Raw genomic sequence first — 23,607 nt, 5'->3', positions numbered from 1 at the left:
AATTTATTTAATAATTACAATGAAAAATACACTGCATATTACTATAATAACACACCTTTAGGAATAATAACTACATTTTCCAAAACAGAACAAAAGTTAACAGGATGAGTGGCACTATTTTACATTTTTACAAATCTCTTAAAATATCTGATTTAAAAGAAGACAACTGGCTTCTCATACCTGCTTCTCCATTTAATCTGTTGTAATACTTTGTTTTGGTTGAATTCCATGAAGAAAGTCAAACTTCACACAGATATATAGTTGGAAAAGGGAGAAGCAGTTAATAGATTTTTCCAATAACTGTAGACATTCTTCTTTGATATTACATTCAAACTGTACAAGAGGTAAATTTATTTTCAATGTGGAATCTGAAAAAATATCAATGAACTTCATATTTTGTTACATTAAAAACCATCGGTCTGTTTTGCACTTTGAATCACTCTTTTACTGGTGTGTGTGTGTGTGTGTGTGTGTGTGCAGGTGGTTTTGTAATATAACGCTTTGATCATTTGGAAAATGAAGTTTCAGTGAGTTATGTAGATCTTCCAAATTTCATGATATAATAGCTAAAAAAATCATATTTGTTAATATCATCATTAATCCCATCAGATAAATCTTGAAGTATTGGGAAGTTGTTAAGCCATGGGTGGCAGATGATAATTTTCTGAAGTTCTAATTTTCTAGTTACTTCAGATTTCATCATTGGCAACAAATACTGATAGTCGTTTTCCTGGAAGTAGCAGGCTTACTTTCTTCATTTTTAAGAACATGTCTGCCAAAAACTTAAGTTGGAATGATAGTTTGGCTTTCAGATCAAATGATTGTTCCATAAAATAGGCCAGTTCAGTTCAAACAACCGCAAGTGTTTTTCCACTATAAACATGTATTTCAATGTGCAGCAGTAATGCTGTATGCATACTCCCCATGTGGTCACACAGAAATATTTTTTAAAAACACGTATCCAAGGGTGTAGACTTAATAAAATTAATATCTTTTACTGCTTCATCAAGGACAATCAAGTGAAACTAGCATTTAAAAAAAAAATTATAAGGAATACTAGGCAGTTTGGTGCCACTGCCTTGATCTGTGCTAAGGCACCAGCAGTTTTATTCACCATTGCTTTGCATCATCAGTGAAAAAGACAAATAATATCTCTTATTATTGTGAAATACGTTTGACCTGAAAAACTCTCTGAAAGGGTGTCAGGGACCTCTGTGGGTCTGCACACCACACTTTTCAAACCTCAGTTTTAATCTAGTCTCTAGTGCTTTTTGAAGTAGCTTGCGTTCTTTATCTTCGTTAGATGGAAAGTCACTAAAACTTCGTTTCACCATGTAAGAAGCCTGAATGGTTTACGTTTTTGAAAGAAGTTTCTCTTATGCTGTTGTCTAAGAAACATCAAGAAAAACCATATTTTCTCCATTTTCCTATTTGTAATGAATTGTAATATGCATTTAAAAATATTTAACAGCACAAAGATAAAATTTTCTCCATCGAACATTTTGAGGGATTTTTTTAAACATCATTTCACGTTTGATTTGGTGTTTTGTTTTATTTTTGAAGACTTGAAGTGAGGAATTCATTGTAGTTTTGCAAAAGAGATAACTGAACCATGAAATGCTTAGATTTCCTATATGTACACACAAAAAACCATATATGAGTATATAATATAAATTTTAATAACAAGCACAAGTGAGAATACAGACAAAAAGAAGAAAATGGAAATCATTTCTAATCCCACTCAAAAAAGATGGTGTTAACCTTTTAGTATATATCATTATAGTCTTACTTTATGAACTTTATTTAAAGTTTTAATAAAAATATAAGTAGCACTTTTTATATTGTGTTTTACAATTTTAAATTTGAATGCATTTTAAATGCAAATCTATTGCTGTCTAGGGACTCAAAATCAAGTTATTCAGCAATGAGTAGTTCCTTCAATTTCTATCTTAGAAAATAACAACCAAATATAAGCATTTGTTGGAGGAAGAACTTTGACCAAAATAGGCAGCCTCCAGTCAAAATTTTCTGGTGTGACCCAGCTCTGACATTCTGCTTTGTTTTAGCTTCATTCATCTCCCAGCACATGAATATGTTTATTGAATTAAATAAATGTATTCCCCTTTCCAAAAGATTAGAGTTCTAGTAAGAACTACATAGCAAATAATTCTAACCAACAAAAATGCAAATTTCTTACCGAAAGATAGGAATACTGGTTCTCTGGCTCCAGAAGATTCTCAAATGCCATTTTGGTACAGTGTGAACCAACACCCCCAAATAAAAGATGAAACGAAACATTTCCAAGACTAGTTGGGCTCCAGGGACAATGGTATACTTCACACAATTATATACTTTTTTTTTTTTTCAATTATATACTTTTTATAAAATACTTTTAATGTAATTTTTACAACAACCTTGTGAAGTAACTATTATTATCACCCTCATTTTAGATAGATAACTATTTAATCTTTTTATTCTAAATCTAATGGCATTTTCTTCTATGCTTTAAATACTACAGGAGCTGCTTTAAATACTACAGGAGCAATTAGGACAAATGCTACATTATTATCATTTAATAGGTTAACTTTTTTTTTTTTAATTCCTCATTTCACATTTCAAAATACATTCATCTTTGAAGGTGGGAAAAAATCGACTATATAAAAAATTTTAAGGTATATATCCAAAAACATTGTAAACAAAATTTAAAAACAAACTACAAAAAAAAAAACTACAAAGACAAAAGTTTGATACTATTTAGAGATAGAGTTCTTAAAATCATTAGAAAATAAAGGATACCCCATTAAGAAAATGGGACATCTCAGACTGTACCATTCAGTGCTGGCCACCTTTAACCCCCCCTTGTTCTGAAATCTGAGGACGCATCAGATTATGACCTACTTTTTGTGAAAGTCTACTGACAGGAAGTAAATGATTATCCTTGCAGACGCCAGCATTCTGGTTCTGGCAGAGCTTCATTTCTCAGTGTAAACAAATCCACAGTCATTCTGACTTTTATATATATAGTTGATTCTCATCATTTACAGAAGTCTTGTTCTGTAAATTCTCCTCAACAACTGCATTAGAGAATGCTGAGCATTTCTCCTAGGGGAGACACAGGGTTAGGTTCCTACGGGTCTCTGGTCACGTTTCACCAACTGAGCAATACATAACTTTGTTTTCTGTGTGTTTCTATTTAAAGACATCTTATTTAATACATATTGTTGATTTATTAATGTTGAAATCACAGCCAGCAGCACTGTAACTCATGCCAGAATAAAGTTTAGCTAACATGTGTATTTTTCCCATAAGACACATCAAAGTCTTCCTGCACTTAGGAATACCAGACAGCACTTCAACACTACACTTGGGGGCCACTCTAAACAGCAAAATTACCCCAAAATCACAAAAATGCAAAAAAAAAAAAAAAAACCCATGGCACCAGATAGACCACAAAAAGGACATTTGTTTACAGTATGACAGCTGGAACAAGAAGGCTGTCTTATTTGACCTCAGCTGGAAACATATGTATCATATCAGATGACTCAACTTTTTTTTTTTTTTGGCTGTATTGGGTCTTCGTTGCTGTGCGTGGGCTTTTTCTAGTTGCGGCGAGCAGGGGCTACTCTTCCTCACGGTGCGCGGGCTGCTCATTGTGGTGGCTTCTCCTCTTGCGGAGCACGGGCTCCAGGTGCATGGACCTCCGTAGCTGTGCCCTGTGGACTCTAGAGCGCAGGCTCAGTAGTTGTGGCGCACGGGCTTGGTTGCTCCGCGACATGTGGGATCTTCCCGGACCAGGGCTCAAACCCATGTCCCCTGCGTTGGCAGTCAGATTCTTAACCACTGCGCCACCAGGGAAGCCCGACTCAGCTTTTTTGTCACTCTGTGCACGTACACGAATGACAGAGAAAGGACTGATTTGGGAGTTACAAATACATTTTAGCGATATGGATTTTCAAAGATATGGAATCTGTAAATAATGAGAATTGACTGTATACCTCAGGCAGATGACTATGGTGAAAAAGAGCCTACTCCTCAAAGATGCATCAGCTCCTTGTATGCTGACAAGACAGGCTGTTGAACTTGCAAAGATGCTCACCTAAGTCAACCAGCTCTCCTCAGAAGCATACCACAGCCTCACTGGGGGCTACTCCTTTTTGTCTCTGTGCTTCTACACCTGTGTTTCTCAAACTTTGGATGCATCAGGAAGACTTGGCTCAACACAGGTCTCTGAGTCCACACCTAACATTTCCGATTCAGCAGGTCTGGAGTCATACCCCAGATTTTGCATTTATAACAAGTTCCCATGTGATGCTCACGTGGCTGGTCCAGGGACCACACTTTGAGAATCTCTGCTCTATGTTATTTATCTCTACTTTACAAAGGAAAACCTAAAGCTCAGAAGGGTTGAGTAACTTGCCCAAAGTCTCATGCACAGCTACTAGCTGGCTTTCAGAATAAAATGTGGCTGATTCAGGATTAGCAATTTCTGTTCTACTGTGATGTCTTTAGGGCAGATCTCATCCTAACATGGCATTTTCCTCACAGGTAAACTGTTTTTAGTGGTGGTTTTACCCCAGGCTTGTCCACAATAGTCTGTTCTATCACAGTAAAGTTGGGCTCTAGAATCAAGAGCCTTGCTCTGATTTTCAGGTCCTGGGCAGGCAGGACTGAGCAGAGGACGGAGTAGACAGGTTCCTCTCTCAGTCTTGCTACAGGGAGACTCATCCTTGGTGACAGTTTAAGCTATCAAAATACAAAGGAACTGTTGTCATCATGTAAACTTAATGGTGGATTTTGATTGAGAGGCAACAGAAGGTAGTGATTACAAACACACACACCACACACACACACACACACACACACACAAACACACACGAGGAGTCTGATCACCTGATTATCTGTTTTCTGTGTTTGAACCAATGCAAGACACACAGCAAGCTCTAAGTGTTAGCTAATGTGGCCAATTTGGAAGGGCTGGGCGGGAGATGATGAAAACAACCTTAACAGTGAGACTCACAGCCAAGTTACGGAGTCGGGCACTTTAGAAAAATGCATCTTCATTGAAGGAAATGCTGTTAAGCTATTAAACCCATTCGTTGTGTGTTGTATCATATTTCAAGAACATTTTACATCTTCCTTTTGCAGTAGTATTCCATACATTTGTTTACCTACATTTGGATTCAAGCACATTTTGCCGTTGACAAATGATGCAGAAAGATTCAATGAAATTGTGAAGAATCAGAAAATTTCTGCTAATATTGACACCCCAGAAGGTGGATTTGATGCAATTATGCAAGCTGCTGTATGTAAGGTATGCTGAGGGGAGCAGTGTTTCATTCTGTTGACACAAATTTTATCTCTTGTGAACAAATCTCCTTTGAAAAGCTTAGCTAACTTTATCTTTCCTTTAATCACCATATTTCTACAACAGATACTTAAAATTTTTGTACATTTTTTAATTCCATCATGTTGAAACGGGGACAATTTTTTATGCCTAATATTCAAATAGTCTAATAACATTGTAGTACAGTTGGGAAAAATTGGTTAAAAGAATAGTCATGTATGATTAATTTTCAAAGATCCAAATCATATTCATTAGTTTTTGAATTAACCATGGTGAAAAAAAGGAAAAAAACAAAGACAGCAATTAACGAAAAAAAAGCTCTGATTCAGAATAAACGTCTACATATGATCAGCTATCTATTGTTTCGAACAACAAAATAAGCATCAGAAGCCACAGTGTCTCTACAACAATGCAAGAATACCTCTCCTCCTTGACAATCAAACCCATATCCATGGAAACGATTCCCCTGTCTTCAGATGACAGTCTTCATGGAAAATATCAGGAAACAGATAGGGCCGAAGGTCCTAGAATGTGGGAGGGCCAAAGAATTAAGGAAGGAAGGAAAAAGATAAGGTACCATGGGGCAGCTACGATGAGCTTCTGTCCAACTAGTTCCTTGACTAATCTTAATTAAAGGGGAGAGCTCTGCAAAGAGACAGAAAACAGACCATCTTAATTAACAGTACTCTGCAGTCATACTTTGATAAGCAGTTTTTATCCTTGTATTATGTTTAGAATTTTTGGATGATATCAGTAGAAAGAGAAATAGGTGCCTACAGGTTGGGTGAAATTTTAATAAAACAGGCTTACTTCGGGTCCATTCTGTATTGCATTCTTACTAGCTCTGATTCACCTTGGATTTGGGATAATCTATGACCTCCCTCACTCCCTTCTGTCATTTTTCTGGTGAATTGAAAACTGGACAGTAAAAATAATTAACTGTGTAAATGTCAAGATCAACTGGATACTGATTGTAGTGGAACCATTTTTTCTGAAGCATAAATCATCTGAAAATGTAATCCAGGATAAAACAAAGGTCACAGAAATTCATGTTTTTAATATGTTAATATTACCAACTCACAATAGATGAAACAGTCTAAAATAGATTGAGCAGCAATATATATTTTAATAATCTGAATGTGTCCAAGCATAACTGATCCACTCTCAATAAACGTCCGCCCCTCTCCCATACAAGCTAAATGCTTCTTTATCACTGTAGGAAAAGATTGGCTGGCGTAACGACTCCCTCCATCTCCTGGTCTTTGTGAGCGATGCCGATTCTCATTTTGGAATGGACAGCAAACTGGCAGGCATCGTCATTCCTAACGATGGGCTCTGTCACTTGGACAGCAAGAATGAATACTCCATGTCAACAGTCTTGGTGTGTAACCTATACTCTACACTGTTTTCAGGGCTACAAGTAGGCGAATGGAGCAACAATTGCTGTAATACATAGCAGAGTAACCCACCCTTGGTCGAAGCAGTGCACATTTTCTGATTTGAGATTAACACATTGGCCTTTCTCCATCCTCATCGCCCTCAGAGGTCCCCTCAAGAGCACAGATGGGCGGTGGCGATGTGGGATAAGTTCAGATTTGCTATAGTACGAATGATCCCAGAACCTCCCCAATTTTTCAAAGAGCCCGAGGCCAGCAAAATATAATACAGTCAGCTCATTCTGTTTGAACCATAGCCCTGGAAAGGAAGGCTCAGACCAGAACAGTAGTCACCTAGGAGTTGTTTCAAATGATGGTCCCAGAGTCATGCTGCCTCCATAATTCCATGTTTTCATGGACCCTGGGACTCCCTGGGAAACCACTAGTCAGGTGCTGCTTATTAAATTTGGCTTATTTTCGTCATTTAAAAAATGCTCGTGACATTCAAAAAAAAAGAAAAAACACTTGACTTTTGTAAAACAAGGTAAAAATTTCAGAGCTCTTTTGATGTACATGATCTCATTTGATCCTCACCAGAACCCTATGTGTCTAATTGTTTCCCTTGAACAGACCATGAGGCTGCCACGCTGGTGCATGTGTCCTTCCCTCTGTCTGCAATGCCCTTTCCTCCAAGGCTGCTGAGAAACTCTTACTGATCTTTTAAAACCCAGCTCGATCATGACTGCTCCGGGGACGGGGAGGATCCTGTCTGACCTCCACTGGGCCCCAGAGCGATCATCTCTCCCCTGGCTCTTATACATAGATGGCTTCTTGGCCATCGCCATACGGAAATGTGCTTGTTGGTTTCTGTCTGTCTTTAACATACATCCTCAGTACCAGAACTGGTTTATTATCTCTATTTGCTGACAGCACAGTGCCTGGAGCACACTAAAAATAGAATTGAATTATGAAGCAGAAACCTGGAAAGGTCATATTATCCCCATTTAACACTGGGGGAAAAAATGGTACAGAGAATTTAAGTGACTTTTGAAAATGACAATGCTATAGAAGTGTGTGTAGGCGAGAGAAAGAAAGAGGGAAGAGAACCCAGGATTCTAATATCAGATTGGAAAAACTATCCTCTAAAAAGAAAAGACTTTAGTGAGATAATGTACAGAAATGCTTACTACAGCGTTGGCTATTAGTTTTAAAAATCTAATGGTTCATGAATTATCTGCTATCATTTCTTGACCTAAATTTCTAAACTTCAACATGGCTGTTTCTACCTAACTTTTGATCAATAGTGTTCACCAAATTTATATTTTTTTAATTGTGTCGGTTGTCCTTCCATATTACAGGATTAGTGAGGGTAGCCACATTTTGTCTTTTAGCCAATGAGGGGTAATAAACCGTGAGAAGTGGATCACTTTTTTGTTACTTTTTTCTTGCAACTATTCAAATGCCCCATAATAGACATCTCAGAAAAAAGCAAGATCACAGAAGCAAGTACTGCCTGTTGCCTAATATGACCTTCTCCTGTAATACACGTTCAAGTGATTCTTATTAAGTTGCTACAATGCACAGAGCCGTGGGCTATTTCCCTGCCTGCAACATAGCCCCCGGGTCCTCTGAGCACTTTCTATGCTCTCAACACTGGGCCAGGCTCCTGGGGCCGCCAAATAACAGGACATGATCCCTGGCCTTGAGGAACTTAGAATATAATTGTGGGAATTAAACCAAAAGATCTGGATCAAATAGAAAACCATATTCACCCGCCTATGGAGGGCTACGTGGTACCATCCTGGCTACACAGGCACAGCAGTTGAAAGTTCGGAGAACATCTGGAGATAAGTAGGGACCAGCGTTGGAGGACCTCAGGCTTAAGGTTGAAGGATACTTAATATTTGGGCAATTGAAACACAGAGACTGAGAATGTCAGACTCAGAAAGCTTTATAGATAGTACCTGGATTCTGCTAATATCCACTAATAAAAATCCAAATGGGATAGAAAGCACGCATTACACAGCCAGATTTGCAGTTGGGTAACTGACCTGAGTATCTTAGGCAAAACTATACTTTTCCCTCAACTTTAATTTTGTGGCTGAAGACAAAAATATTCCGGAAGCGCTGAGAATATATGAACACACCACATTCGTGTGCAAGAAGGCTTATTCGTCAGTGTTCCTGCACTCTGGCTTACTGCAGTCATAAGCAACACGGTATTCTTGGTTCCCTTGTTTGCAGGCCACTCCCTCATTTGAGGGTTTTTTTTACACATTATTCACATTTGGAGTCATACGCCAGGCAAATGTGCTCCAGGTTTTCCAGGCTTGGAAAGTAAAGGTCATCTGCAAATATGATAATTAATGACTTTATATTTTAAAGTACTTGTATCACTCAGGAATGAATGTTATCAATGGAACAGAAGTAAATTGAATACAATGGCTTTTCAATTGCCCTGTAAAAATATTGCAGCATCCCATAAAACCAATTCGTGACATCAAAAAGGCAGTAAGACCAAATTGGAGAACTGGTACAGGAATATCTCAAGTCAGAGGGATTTAGGAATGGCAGTGTGTGCTTCCTCAGCAGGTTGGTCCTTCCGCAACCCTCATCCCGCCCCATCCAATTCCAGTCAGAGTTTCAGAGCTGCAAGAGTCACCTCCCTCACCTTCGTCATAGTCATGGTCCCTCTCTCAGTTCTAACATTCCCTCCAATATTTACCTGCAGGCAAGTGGCACTTAGAAAAAGACATGTATCTCTACCCTTGAAAAGATGACACACTGTAAGTCTTTAGATAAATTTAGTGATCTCCTTGGAAGTGACAGATCATAATATACCACGTTGACAGGCACCGACTCTAAGGAATTAAATTAACTTACAATATCTAGGAAACAATTACTAAACCAATTAAGAAAATAATGCTAATTGTGTATTTGTTTACTTGGAGTGATAGACACAGTAATGCCTGTGAGAATTGAAAATGCCAAACTCAGTAAGATATCTTTGAAAGAGATATTCCTTTATTTTACATATTTTTGTTAAGAAGATACTTAAAATCTTTGTGTTCAATTTTAGGAATATCCAACAATTGGACAACTCATTGATAAACTGGTGCAAAATAACGTATTATTGATCTTTGCTGTAACCCAAGAACAAGTTCATTTGTATGAGGTAAGCAAACATGATTTGGGAAATTCCTTCAGGGAGATTATTGGACATGAAACTTTAACTCTGAATTTAATACATGGGAGGCCAATAGGTAATCATTAACACGTACCAGATATACTGGACACTGGCAAAGTGGATTCAGTTACTGTTTGCAATTTAAATTATAAACACAGAGGTGCAGCAGAGAGTGGAGGACAGATATGGTGGGATAAGGAAGAAACAGTTATGGAAATGAAAAGTTGGAAGAGAGTCCCAATAAACACAGGACCACCTATCTAATGGAAAATCAATCTATCTTCCCTTGAGCTCTTTCATCTGATAAGGAGAGTTAACAGTGAGCAGAGAAAATTATGAGAATGGGAGGAGACTTGACTTAAATCTCTGACATTTGCAAATTCGATACATAGAAAATACACAAGTAGAGATACAACTCAAACTATTGAGAAGTGAAAAGTTGAAAGAAAAAAATTTGTTAAACCCTGGGCCAAAAGATAATTTCTCCCTTAAAGTAGTTGGATTTGCAGTTCAGGTTTTTGAATGGAAGCACCAATGGCAGAAAGGAAATTGTTTTGTTAGATGAAAAAAATGTTCATAAATCACTGCATACACAGTAAAACACATATTACAAGTGCAAAAGTTTTCTGTGGCTTCTTTCCAGCCTCAGAAAAACAATATGTCAAAATGCCATGCATTGGGGTACTAGCAAATGATCTATTATTCCTCATGGGCAGTTTCACAGAGGAGGAATCTCCAGCCTGAGTCCTAGAAAATGTTGAGAAAATATGTGTCCGTTAAATCGTCTGTACCTTCTATGCAGAAGCTTCAAATACTCCTAAATTCAAAGTCGGGTCTCCCATTCCTTTTGAAAGGACCTCTTAACTCGCTTGGTGAATTTACAGAGCTCAGGAAACACTGAGATTATTTCACAGAAGGCTTTGATTAAATGCCACTCACTGCTCAGGACGGTACAATCCATGAACTTGCATCAAGTTCTGTAGAAAGGATCCAGGAGGAGATCCTATCTTGCATTTTTAATGAGAGGAGGGTATTGTACTCCAGGTGAGACTGCCTTCTGCTGAAAACGAAGGAAGTCCCTTGCAATCTAGCTACATACTCGAGGGCTTTGTTCTACTCAGAGACCATGTGGGTTCACCTGATCTAGGCATTTTCTTAAGGCTTTTTAGTATGTGATACTCGTTTCCAGTGGTTTTAAGTAGTAGAGTTGCAGTAAAGATTTTTGAAAAGTACCCCAAATACAATAGTGAGTCTATTCTGCCTTTGATTCGTAAGGCTAGAGTGAGAGGACCCTGGGGGTCACCACACCTCCTCCAAAGCAAGGCTCCTGTTTAGGTAGGGGAGGAGAAGTTGCACAAAGTTTTCTTAAAAGAGGAATCTGGGAAACACGATTGATGACCACGAACAGAGACACCCATAACTCCCTTCGGTAGTAGTCTTTAAGACACAACTCATTCAAATGCCTCCTCAAAATTGCTATTAAAAAGACAGAGCAAGGTGAAAAATAGCTCTGTGGCAAAACAGAATCTGTCAGATTTAAACAGGTTGCATCCACGGTTCCCTGTTGCAAAGGAAATGATCATTTCCAAGGAAAACACCAGATTAGAGCCTGCCTCTAACGTAACAGCAGGACATTTATTTTGCCTGCCTACTAATCTCATTAGGAGGTGAATTTATGTTCCGTTGTGACCTGTGGTTTTTACCATCTAGGCTCCACTAAATTCAAAGGGACATTTGCAGGGAGCCATGCAGTGGACCAGGCCAGCAGCCCGCTCTGTGACTCTGATCCTTTCATTATTTTATTTTCATTCTGATGGACTCATCATTTCCTCTGCATTAGTGGGAGTAGACGGCAGCCTGGTCTAAAGATAATGACAGCAGCATTGCACTTCCCTGAAGGTTTTGCACAGCATGAAAATGCTGGTTTCTTGTTTTATTGATAATGGAAACTGAAAATAGACCAGTAATGGCTTGGGTTGCCTTTCCATTTAAATCTCTTAGAAGGAGCCCTATGTGTGCAGGAGCCCTATGTGACCTGATGTTTGGATAGCTGTGATAGAGGCAGCATAACGACCAAAGAATCACTGAAAAATAAAACCAGTGATAGGATAAATAAAGCAACTAAGTGGTTGGATCTAATGGAAATTCCAGGAGGCAAACTGTTTGCCCCAGTTCTGTGTTAAGCACAGTTATGTACACACACCCAGGACAGGAGCTAGGTCAGGTTCAATGGTGCCCATCTTGCAGCAAATAAAGAGTTATGTTGCCCGTTCATGGAATGCAAGAAAAAATGACTATTTTTTAAAATAATTTTGGTAAGATGCCTTGGACTGCCCAGGTGTGTATGTTGCCGTACTTTGTGGTAACAGAGATGAACAAACAATGGAAAGGCTACAGTGAGCAGTTTTGCCTCCTGTTCATTATGACTGCAGTGTGTGCCCCAGACTCCAGCAAACAGATGATTTTGAACAAACTTATTATCATGGATAGTTTCCTGTTTGTCCAATTACAGGGTTCAAAAGATAATGATAGATAATAGACTGAGTAGTAGGTAGTATATTACATTCAACTGCTAAATACCATTTTGAATCAGGATTCAACTACCCAAGCTTTAAAAAAAATTTTTTTTATCTCCTCTGCTGTTTTCAAATATTTACTGTTAATTTACATCAATTTAGTATCAGGCTACTAAGCCCCAACTGTCTAATTTGACTAGTCTTTCCTTGCTAATGAGAGACTGAGAGAAAAGCAATTAAATTAGCATTTTTTACTACATTGTCAAATCCTGTTATTAATCACCTGGGATTATTTGCAAGACTTTAAAATATCCCATTATCTTTCAAAATGTCTACCTCTGGCTGGAAAAGATGAGTTTTATGACGTTAATTGTTATTGTATATATATATATAATAATAATTGTATGACCTGGTGTTTATGATGTAATGTTGAAACACCACTTAGAAAGTAAACAAGATGTATTGGTAAAAGACACTTCACTAACATCTGTGGCCACTAATTGATGTCCCTGTGGTTATTAGGACAGAATGATGGGTCTAAAGCATGGGGACAGGGGCCCAAGCAGGTTGTTCTACCAACAAAAAGGCCCTCCCCTCTGGAGGTAAAAAACCTTCTATTATTAACTCTGTAAAGAGCATGGTGGGTCTCGCTCATCTTTCTGTTTAGGCCAATTCTCAATACAAAGTAGATTCTCAGTAAATATTTGTTGAATGAATTAAAAAACAAAAAACTGCAATGCAAGCACTTCATTTTTTCTCAAATGGGCTCAAAGTTTCTAAATAGAGATTTGGAGTTTTGTGTGACAAATGCCTGTCAAGGTCAAGGGAGCCCATGTCCAAGAGCAGGTGGGGGAGCCTGACCTACCATTATGGTCTCCTGCAGCCTTGGCTGTTTCTTCTGCACTTGAATCCAGTTGGCACTAGAGAGGAAAGGAACACTCTGCCATCAGCCTTGGGATCACCCTGTTGGATAAGCTCCAGAGCCTTCTTCCTAGTCTGTAAAAGGAAAACCCGAGTGATTAACCACTTGACGGTCATTAATCCAAAAACAAACACAAAGGCTGCTGCAGTATGCTATGAGCCTGATGTTTCAGAAGTGTGGCTTCTGAAATTGTCTACCATATACAAGTTTCAATTTTTCAGGAATCAAAAACCCAGTTTTTATTTCACCCTTTCTTTCCTTTTTCTCCTCATCTTTTGAGCTTTTCACCATAGCAAGGGAACTGAAAGGAGGCAGAGAAATTAGGGAGGGAGATAAAACAATAATTGGACCCTTTTGCTATTTGTAGCCTGTTCTATTATTGTTTTGCTTTATAATGTTTACTGTTGGAAAAGACCAAAACAATTTTTTCCAGTGAGAATCCCTTTATCTCTCGGATTGGTTTTTACTGAATAAAAGGACTGGAGTGGATGACCTCCAGCTTTGGCAGTCAATGATTCTGGACCTGGAGGGGGTGCAAATCACCATAAATTCCAATGATTTACACACGGATAAAGTATAGTTAGCTGTAATATAGCTAATTTTAGGGCACGGTCTAAAAAGTTGTTCTTTATCTGTGAACTCCACCCTGTAATTATGGGAATTCCAAATTTATGCTTTTAATGAAAATAAAATCATGTAGGAATTAAAAAGAGAACTTCTGGATTGCGAGAAACATCCATGGAGTTAATAAATTGCTCTCAATTCAAGTGTAATGGAAAAGGATTTTGATTTCTCTTTATTTGCTGGTATCTGAGAATAAAGACCAAGGAGAGCCAGCTGCCTGCACTTTCCTCATTAATAAAAACACCTCTCAGAGAGGGAGATTTTGGAAAAAACAAACTCGTGTCCTCAGATTATCAGGGCAAAGTGGTTGGAAGTATTTTCCAGACTAATTAATAAACCATAAACACGAAAAATCATCAGTAGTTACCCCTTAGGTTACACAGAGTACTTTTCTTCTAAAGAACACAAGGACTCATAATCCAGAAAATAAACACACAGAAAAAAAGATACAAATTTATAGTCAGGGTCTTAATGAGATGCCTTCTTAGGCCAACCCATGTAGAAATATAAAATGAGATTTCATCAATACTAGGCCTAAATATTTCAAGATTTACATAATACCCAGAATGGCTAACATCATTAGAACCAGGGTGCTATTGACCATAGTCTTCATTCATTCATTCATTCATCAAACATCCATGAGCCAGGCCAGGGTTGGTGACTAGAGAGAAGAAGACACAGTGTCTGCCTCAAGAGCATTAGCAGACTTGTAAGCCAATGATTTACCTAAAAGTTAGAGGTTATTTTAGAGGTTATGTTCTAGAGACCCCAAGGCAGAGTTTTCCTGAGGGGCCAGAGTTTTCACATCTGTCAATGTTTTTACTCTTTTCTATTCACCATTTTTATTAGAAGGGGCAGCAAATTAATCGGCAATCTTAAAACTACCTTCGATGCTGAGGGTATCCCAGTGCTGGCCCTTCACTTTATAGAGGTGGAAAGTGAGGGCCAGAGAGAATCAGCAACTATGACCATGAGAATAATAGGGAAGGTTTGCTGAGGGCTTATTAGGTGGCAGCTGGGGTTAACTATTTTAACTCACTTTATCTTTTAATCTCCTTTTTAGCACCCCCAAAAATCCAAAAGCAAGTTGCATGTGAGAGCCAGGATTTGAGCCCAGACAGTTTGAGTCAACAGCCCCAAACAGTGAGTTGAGTCACAACTGAACTTGAGTTTCTGCAGTGAAAGAGCAGGCCCATTCCTAACCACTAGGCCAGCAGAGAAGCAGCCTTTTCACAAAGTAACCGGCTTTTGAAAGTCACTGAACAGTAAGAGCACAGAGCCCACGGGAGCAGCAGAGCATTCCCTGCAAACGGCAGAGTCCTTCAAGGCCAGTAAACACTGGATTTTACTTACTCTTGCTGTTAACTTAGACAAATAGAGCCATCTGAATATGTGTGGACTTGAAAAGAGACACATCTGGATTCTGCCTCGTGTGATATTTAAGCCCTGAGCGGTAAGAACGGGTCCCACAGTTAGGGAGCTTATGCCATTGGGCAACCCACCAAAAATAGCTAGTCTCTTAGGTGACCGCTATCGAGGTTTCGGCCAAAGGGGGAATAGGGGACACATGGTCTGACACAGGCTGTAGGCCTCTTATGAGGATACCATTCAAGCACATGGAAAAATAGAGTAGCACAATGAACACCCACGTACCTCCTGCCCAGCTTTCTCCAATCTTAACACTTTGCCACTATATTTGCTTCCGATATTTTATAGAAATAAAACATTTCAGATCCAGTTGCCTGCTGTGTAACTGCCCACCTCCCTCTTTCCTTCCATAGAAGTAACCAGTATCCTGAACTTAGTGTTTATCATTCCCATGTTTATTATGTGAAGCATTGAAACATATGTCTACCCATAACTAATTACGTAGTTTGGGCTCACAAGTTTAATTTCATGCTTTATGTATTATTTCCATAGTTTGCTTTTGGACTCAATGTTATGTTTTGGGTTTTTTTTTTTTTAAATGATGGTAAAATATACCCAACATAAAATTTACCATTTTATAGGTTAAGCATATAGTTCTGTGGCATTAAGTACATTCACATTGTGGTGCTCAAAGTTACGTTTTTGAGGCTTATCCGTGGAAACACTTAGAGCTCTTGTTTACTCTGTTCCACTGCTATACATATTTCATTACGTGTATTTACCGTAGCATGTTCATTTGTACCTAAGGGCTTCAGATCATTTCCAATCCTGCAGCATTACAATTGTTGCAGCCATGCATATCCTTGCAGGCATGTTCTCTGTTGAGGATCCATGTCTGGAAGTGAAGCCCCTGGGTCACAGGGGAGTGGCATCCTCAACCCCCCTGGGTGTATCCAAGTTGCTTTCCAAAGTGGTTGTATCACTTACTCAGTTACTCTCCTACCAAAAACATGGGAGTGTTGAAAAAAACCCCAAAAAACAAAACAGAAAAAAGAAAAACCACACATTAAATTACTCTTTTTCTGATGATAAAATTAATACATTATTTTAAAAAAAGAGGGAGATACAGAAAAGCACAATGAAGAAAATAAAGATCACTCATAAACTCACTACTCAGACACAGCTAACCATTCTTGACATTTTAGAATGTCTTCTCTTTTGTTTTTACGTGCATTTACATGTTTTAACATAATTGGTATCAGATTGTACATATTAAGTATGTTCAAATTTTTGGAATGTGTTTATATATTTACAGTCTTAAAAAGGCATAAAAATTAAGTTGCACTTAGTTATATGTCGAACAACCACTTTCATTAATAAGAATAGCATTAGATGAAATCAGGGTCATTCTACAGAATTCTGAATCTGTGGTTGCCAGACTTAGACGGTGTGTGTTTTAAAATAAAAGCAAACTTGCTGCCCACCCCTAGCAGCCCCAGAACATCTAGAATTACTACACCTTTACCTACCAGGTCACGTTTTTACATATTCCAATGATACTTGGTTACTTTTTTATACATTCATGCAACATGTTTAATAGGACCAACAAATTATTTCTAGTAACCCCTTTTCTTATCCCTGAAAGTGCCCTACTGGTGAGGACTCTGACATCTGTGAACAAACTCAGCTCCTTCAAAGGCTCTTCTCCATGCTGCAAAGTGCTCAAAGCTGTGTACCTACACTTCCCTTCCTAGGAGGGTCCACAGTGTGAGGGGACTCAGTTACCTATCTATCCCCAGAAGCCTTTCCTATGGCTGCAGGTGGCCACTCTCTATCTGTGAGGCTGGACCAAATTACAGCTATGATTAAAGGAAGCTCACCCCTTCCTGGACCAGCATGCAGAGTTTAACTGTACCCATGCATTCTCCACACGGTACAGCCTTTCACACAATTACAGAGGACATCAAGGCACAAGGGACAAGTTAAACTGACAGCTCCCAAACATAAGAGAAATTTGAGAGTATTATATGTTTTAACTTTATGGCTCATTATCTGAAAGAGCTCAAACTAGGCTACAGCGGGGCCACTGTTAGTTACAACATCGTTCAGTATCTTGTTGCCCTTACGGTCTTGAATCTTCAAAAAGTAATCAGAAAATTTTTGAAACAGAAAATTTTGTTGAGCTTGAACAATTTGGGCACATTTTATTCACTAATTCAGGGGTTGGCATACTTCTTCTATAGGGTTGCCAGATTTAGCACATAAAAATACAGGATGTCCAATTAAATTTGAATTTCTAAACAGCAAATAATTTTTTATGTTTTAGTATGTTCATGCAATATTTGGGCCACATACTAAAAGCTTTGAAAGAATTACTAAGAAAAATGGAACAGAGAGTACAGCAATGGGGAATAATGGAAGAGGAGAGTGTAAGACCTTACTTCCATAGGATCTTCAGGGAAGACCCTTTTTAAGAAGTGATGAATAAAGCAGCAACCTGAAGGTTAAGAGCAGTCAAGAGGAGAAGGAGTGTGCAAAGGCCCTGAGTGTGCAAAGTACTCAGTGCTCAGTGTGTTTGACAAACTGAAAAGAGGTTTGTCAGCCTGATGTGAGCTGGGGTAGAAGGGGATGGAGTGGGAAAGGTAGGCTAAAACAAGACCCCCTGGTCTTAGTGCTATACCATGGATAGAAGGCATTCAAAACCACCACTTTTGTTGTTGAGTAGAAAATAGATGTCACAGGTGTATGACAAACTGAGGACCCCATATGGGTTACAGGTGTATCGTTTTAAAAACATAATACCTTTATTTTCCAAATTGCCAGAGCTATTCCTGGAAGCATCCTCTTGACAACAAGAATGGTGTGGACCAGACATTCTTAAACTTTGGCACTCATTAGAATCATCTAAGAAGCTTTCTAAAAAACCCAAGGCCCAGGTCACACCCTGATCCAATTAAATCAGTATCTCGGGGGGCTGAGACCCAGGCATCAGTATTTTTAAAAATCTCCCTTGGTGTCTCCAAGCACCCAGGGAGGCTGTTAAAATATAGACTCTGATTTAGGAGGTCTGGGCTGAGGCCTGAGATTTTGCATTTTTTCCTTTTCTTTTTTTTTTATTGAGGTATAATTGACATATAACATTATGTTCGTTTTGTCTGTACAACATAACAATTCAATGTTTGTATACACAGCCCAAAGAGATCACCACAATAAGTCTAGTTACCGCCTGGCATCACACTGTTACAACATTTTTTTCTTGTGATGGGAACTTTTAAGATTTACTATCTTAGCAACTTTCAAATGTGCAATACAGTATTATTAACTATAGTTACCATGCTGTACATTACGTCCCATGACTTATTTTATAACTGAAAGTTTATACCTTTGGATTCCTTCACTCATTTCACTCCCACTTCCTGCCCCCACCCTCACCTCCCCACCCCTGGCAACCACCAATCTGTTCCCTGAATCTATGAACTTGGCTTTTTTGTTTGTTTATTTTGTTCTGATTTGATTAGTTTTGTTTGTTTTTAGATTCCATGTGTAAGTGAAATCATATGGTATTTGTCTTTCTCTGTCTGACTTGGTTAACTTAGCATAATGCCCTCAAGGTCCATTCTTGTAGCAAATGGCAAGATTCCTTTCATTTTCATCACTGAGTAATATTCCATTGCATATGTATACAATACCTTCTTTATCCATTCAGCCATTGATGGGCCCTTAGGTTGCTTCCATATCTTGACTATTTGTAATAATGCTGCAATGAAAATGGAGTGCATGTATCTTTTCAAATTAGTGTTTTCATTTTCTTTGGATAAATACCCAGAAGTGGAATTGCTGGATCATATGATAGAAATAAACCTACTCATGTGTGGTCAATCAATCTATAACGAAGGAGGCAAGAATATACAATGGGAAAAGGACCATCTCTTCAATAAACGGTGCTGGGAAAACTGGACATCCACGTGTGAAAGGATGAAACTAGACCACTATCTTCCACAATACACAAAAATTAACTCAAAATGGATTAAAGACTTAAATGTAAAACCTAAGACTATAAAACTCCTAGAAGAAAACAAAGGTGGTAAGCTCCTCTTGACATCAGTCTTGGCAGTAATTGTTTGGATCTGACTCCAAAGGCAAAGGCAAAGTCAACAAAAGTTAAACTGAATAAGTGGGACTACATCAAACTAAAACACCTCTGCACAGCAAGGGAACCATCAACAAAATGAAAAGGCAACCAAAGAATAGGAGAAAATATTTGCAACCCGATAAAGGGTTAATAACCGAAATATACAAAAAACTCATACAATTCAATAGTTTTAAAAACATCTGATTTTAAAATGGACAGGGGGCTTCCCTGGTGGCGCAGTGGTTGAGAATCTGCCTGCCAATGGAGGGGACACGGGTTCGTGCCCCGGTCCGGGAAGATCCCACATGCCGCGGAGCGGCTGGGCCCATGAGCCATGGCCGCTGAGCCTGCGCGTCCGGAGCCTGTGTTCCGCAACGGGAGAGGCCACAACAGTGAGAGGCCCGCGTACCACAAAAAAAAAAAAAAAAAAAAAAGGCAGAGTAATCTTATTAAGAGAAGATCTGAAGTATCTTCAGGAACAAATACTCAGTGTAGACCCTTTGTTCTCTCAGCCTCCATTCTCCAATGCCTCTCTGTGCATTTGTTTGTCTCAGAACAGTCACGCACGGTGGGCCATTTGTCTTCCCTTATCGCACTGTGACTGCTGCCGAGCACTTGTTCAGCTGTGCGCTGCAGCTTCTCGGCTGACAAGATAATTACATTCCAGGGCAGACTGGGAGAAAGACAGGGAGTGCTCAAAAGTTCCGAAGCCGACTACCTAGTCATCGCTGGTACAGACTTCAAGATCAAGCACCTGATCTAATTAGCACACCCCCATCGCTGCCGGTCTGACTGTGGAATGCTGACAATTAAAAGCCTGAAGGCAAAGCCGATATCAGGCAACCCAGAGACAGACATTCACGCTACCTAGTGCCAGAAACAATTACATATTCTTTTTGGAATCTTGGGAGTCCTAGTAACACAGTCAAGCCTGGGGGTAAACTTTTGCATAATACCGGGAGCCCTGCGTTTACCGATAATGAACAGGAGAATAAAACCTCACAAAAATGAAAGACCTCACGGGAAGAAAGCCTACTGATTACCTTCAGAAGGACTTATTTCAGCCAACCCAGCCGGCCCCCAGCTCTGGAAGAAGCACACTTCCTGACAAAAGCGGGCTTTCACCTGCAAAGAGCTGTTTTACTTTGACCAGATAAAAAGTACAGTACAGTCCCCTAGGAAAAAAAAAATGTTTTTGCCTCTATGGTTTCACGACTTCTTACGTTTCTTTCAAGATGTAGCCTTTCAATGTGAAAGTGATTACAGACACAAAGCTTCTTCTTCCTTTCTTTTTGCTTTGAGTAGGAAAGTGTTCTATAATCTCTAAACCCCTATATATATAAATACCAGGCATTATTACCTTAACTTCCCAATGAGACACCCCCCCCACCCCGCCATGGCTGTTGGCATTTGCACAGTGAGCACGTAGAGCCCAGTGAGCGCTTGCTTTAAAGTCAAGACCTGTTTCTACCACTTATTAGCCCTGTGACCAGGCAAGGTACTCACTTTTCCAGGTAAAACGAAGGCTTAAAATCTTTAAAGGTTAGGGACTTCCCTGGTGGCACAGCGGTTAAGAATCCGCCTGCCAATGCAGGGGACACCGGTTCGAGCCCTGGTCCGGGAAGATCCCACATGCCGCAGAGCAACTAAGCCCGTGCATCACAACTACTGAGCCTGCGCTCCACAGCTACTGAAGCCCGTGCACCTAGAGCCTGTGCTCCGTAACAAGAGAAGCCACCACAATGAGAAGTCTGCACACAGCAACGAAGAATAGCCCCCGCTCATCACAACTAGAGAAAAGCCCGCGTGCAGCAACGAAGACCCAATGCAGCCAAAAATAAGTAGAATAAATAAATCAAAAACTACATATCGGGCTTCCCTGGTGGCGCAGTGGTTGAGAGTCCGCCTGCCGATGCAGGGGACGCGGGTTCGTGCCCCGGTCCGGGAAGATCCCACATGCCGCGGAGCGACTGGGCCCGTGAGCCATGGCCGCTGAGCCTGCGCGTCCGGAGCCTGTGCTCCGCAGCGGGAGAGGCCACAACAGTGAGAAGTCCGCGTACCGCAAAAAAAAAAAAAAAAAAAAAAAATTTTAGCAAAAAAATATTTAGTAAGTATAGTTAAAGAACAGTGGCGTTGGTTAATCATATAATGTTGAAAATAAACGGCGCTGAGTATAAAATCCCTCCACATCAGTGAGGCTCCACAGAAAGAGTTAAGCAAGCACAAAGCCTAAAGAGAAGAAGCAGGTTGCTCTAAATACTTGGTTTTACAAATTCTTTATTAAAATGCTACTAGCAGACATACGGCCAGTTGACTTCTGACTTCCCCTCCTCTGACGAGGCACATGAGAAGTGTGGTCTGTGTAAAATGGTGGCTGAACGGTCTGAGGTGGCGAGGAACCCATGATGCTATAGCAGAAATGTCACCAGAGGAGGACATGAGGGCACGTTCGAGTCACCATCCAAGGCAAAAACCCAATCACAATGCCCAGCAAGGATACAGTCAATAATAAACTGTATCCCAGAACAGAGCCAGACTCTGAACCTGGAGGTGAGCGTGAACCCAACAGGAAGTGCAGTCAAAGCAGGAATGAAGGCCCCATCGGCAGCTGTCTCTTCCATGGGGAGAACAGCAGTATAGCACCAAGAGCAGCCTAGAGGCTGCCAAGGTCCTCAACCTGAGTCTCTTTAAAGAGAAAACCAACCAACAGCCGGTCTACGGCTACCTGGGGCTGCAGGTATGTGGGGCTGCGGCTCCCCTGCCCTCAGCCCAGCAGGAGTGCACCCCTGATTTCTGGCAGCCGGACGCCCAGAGGCCCTGAACTTAGAGATGCTCTCTGAGAGGAACCTGAAGTGTGCAGGTGTGAATCCAGGTACTATCTTCTGAAGCCTTCGATGCCTGCCCGCTAACTCATGGCCTATCCACTTCTGATCCTCTAGCCTTGACAAACAGGAGATTTCTAGGGAGCAAATGCAGACTGTTGGACAAATACAAAATCTTTTTTGAGGTTGGGGCAATGTGAACGAAAAACTAGGGCTTGATGAAAGAAGTTAAGGAAACGAAGGTGAACAGAAAAAGCCAACCTTGCAAACACGAGTGAGAAAAGCAACCTCAGGAACTCCTGGGTGGCATGGTGGGGAGGAAAGCGAGAAAATCCATAATTAAGATAATCCATGGACAGAGAACAGGGAACGTAAGCCCAAGAAATTCAAGTCCAAGCATAGGAGTTTGCATTTCTACTCAGCTCATGCCACGTCGTGTCTTCAGAGTTCATCATTTCTAATACCCAAGAGTTCTCTTTTCCAGTCACACTGCTATAATTGATCATACCCAGGCATGCAAAATCATCCTTTTTCTAACATTAAACATGTTTAATCAGGACAATTTATAATAACACTTTAGGGCTTTAGGGACAGAAATGAATTTGACACATGATATTTACAGTAATCATAATACTACAAGATTTAAAGTGTAATGTTTTTACAGTGTTAGATCAAGAAGCCAAATTGTCCATGTCCTTAGTTAGTTATTTGCAGTGCTTTTAGGGGGAATCAGCATCCAGAAATTAATTAATAGTCTTCCTCTCCACAATGGTCAGTGTCGTCCTGGGTACTTCTCCTACATGCCAACTCCTTTGTACCCTCACTCTGGTGACGATCAACAAATGTGATTAATGTTAAACCACTCGTCCTAGTAGCCAAAAGCCAAATGTCACACCACATGCAGGATCGTAATTATGCTTTAGGAAGTAGATGGATTTGGCTTTGTTAACCAAGAATGAACCCAGAATCTGGAGGCCCCTTGAACTATTGCTTCTGGAAAATACGCATTATGTCTTGGCCTGGGGGATACCAGGATATTTTTCAAGGATAGCAGTTTCATGCAAAGCTAAGGGCCTTGAAATTCCTTTTCAAAAGGCTCTAAACCTTTCTTTGTCAAACTCTAAAGTTTCCCTCTGCCTTCTCTTCTGGAACCAGTCAAATTTACACACATTCCAGCTCCACTTGAGTGAAATTCAAGTTCCCATTTAGGTATTTGCTGTTAACCACAGCTCTCACGCTTCATGGCCCTTTTGACATGTGTTTATTTGAAAAGTGAGTCGATGAACCAGTGCCTTCCTCGTATTTGACAAGTTCTA

At 39.8% G+C, this 23,607-nt stretch overlaps 1 protein-coding gene across 3 annotated transcripts in view; it reads left to right on the top strand.

Moving 5' to 3' along the window:
- Positions 1 to 23,607, top strand: part of ITGB6 (integrin subunit beta 6) — a 70,104-nt gene that overhangs the window by 8,447 nt on the left and 38,050 nt on the right. For all 3 annotated transcript variants that reach the window (XM_004266278.3, XM_033421790.1, XM_049712025.1), the window contains 3 exons: positions 5,146 to 5,311; positions 6,564 to 6,725; positions 9,800 to 9,895. In XM_004266278.3, the coding sequence (XP_004266326.1) occupies positions 5,146 to 5,311; positions 6,564 to 6,725; positions 9,800 to 9,895 (424 nt within the window). The remainder of the gene's footprint in view (positions 1 to 5,145; positions 5,312 to 6,563; positions 6,726 to 9,799; positions 9,896 to 23,607) is intronic.

The sequence above is a fragment of the Orcinus orca genome, chromosome 7 (assembly GCF_937001465.1).
Source record: "Orcinus orca chromosome 7, mOrcOrc1.1, whole genome shotgun sequence".
NCBI lineage: Eukaryota > Metazoa > Chordata > Mammalia > Artiodactyla > Delphinidae > Orcinus > Orcinus orca.
This window is presented reverse-complemented; position numbering and strand designations above follow the sequence as displayed.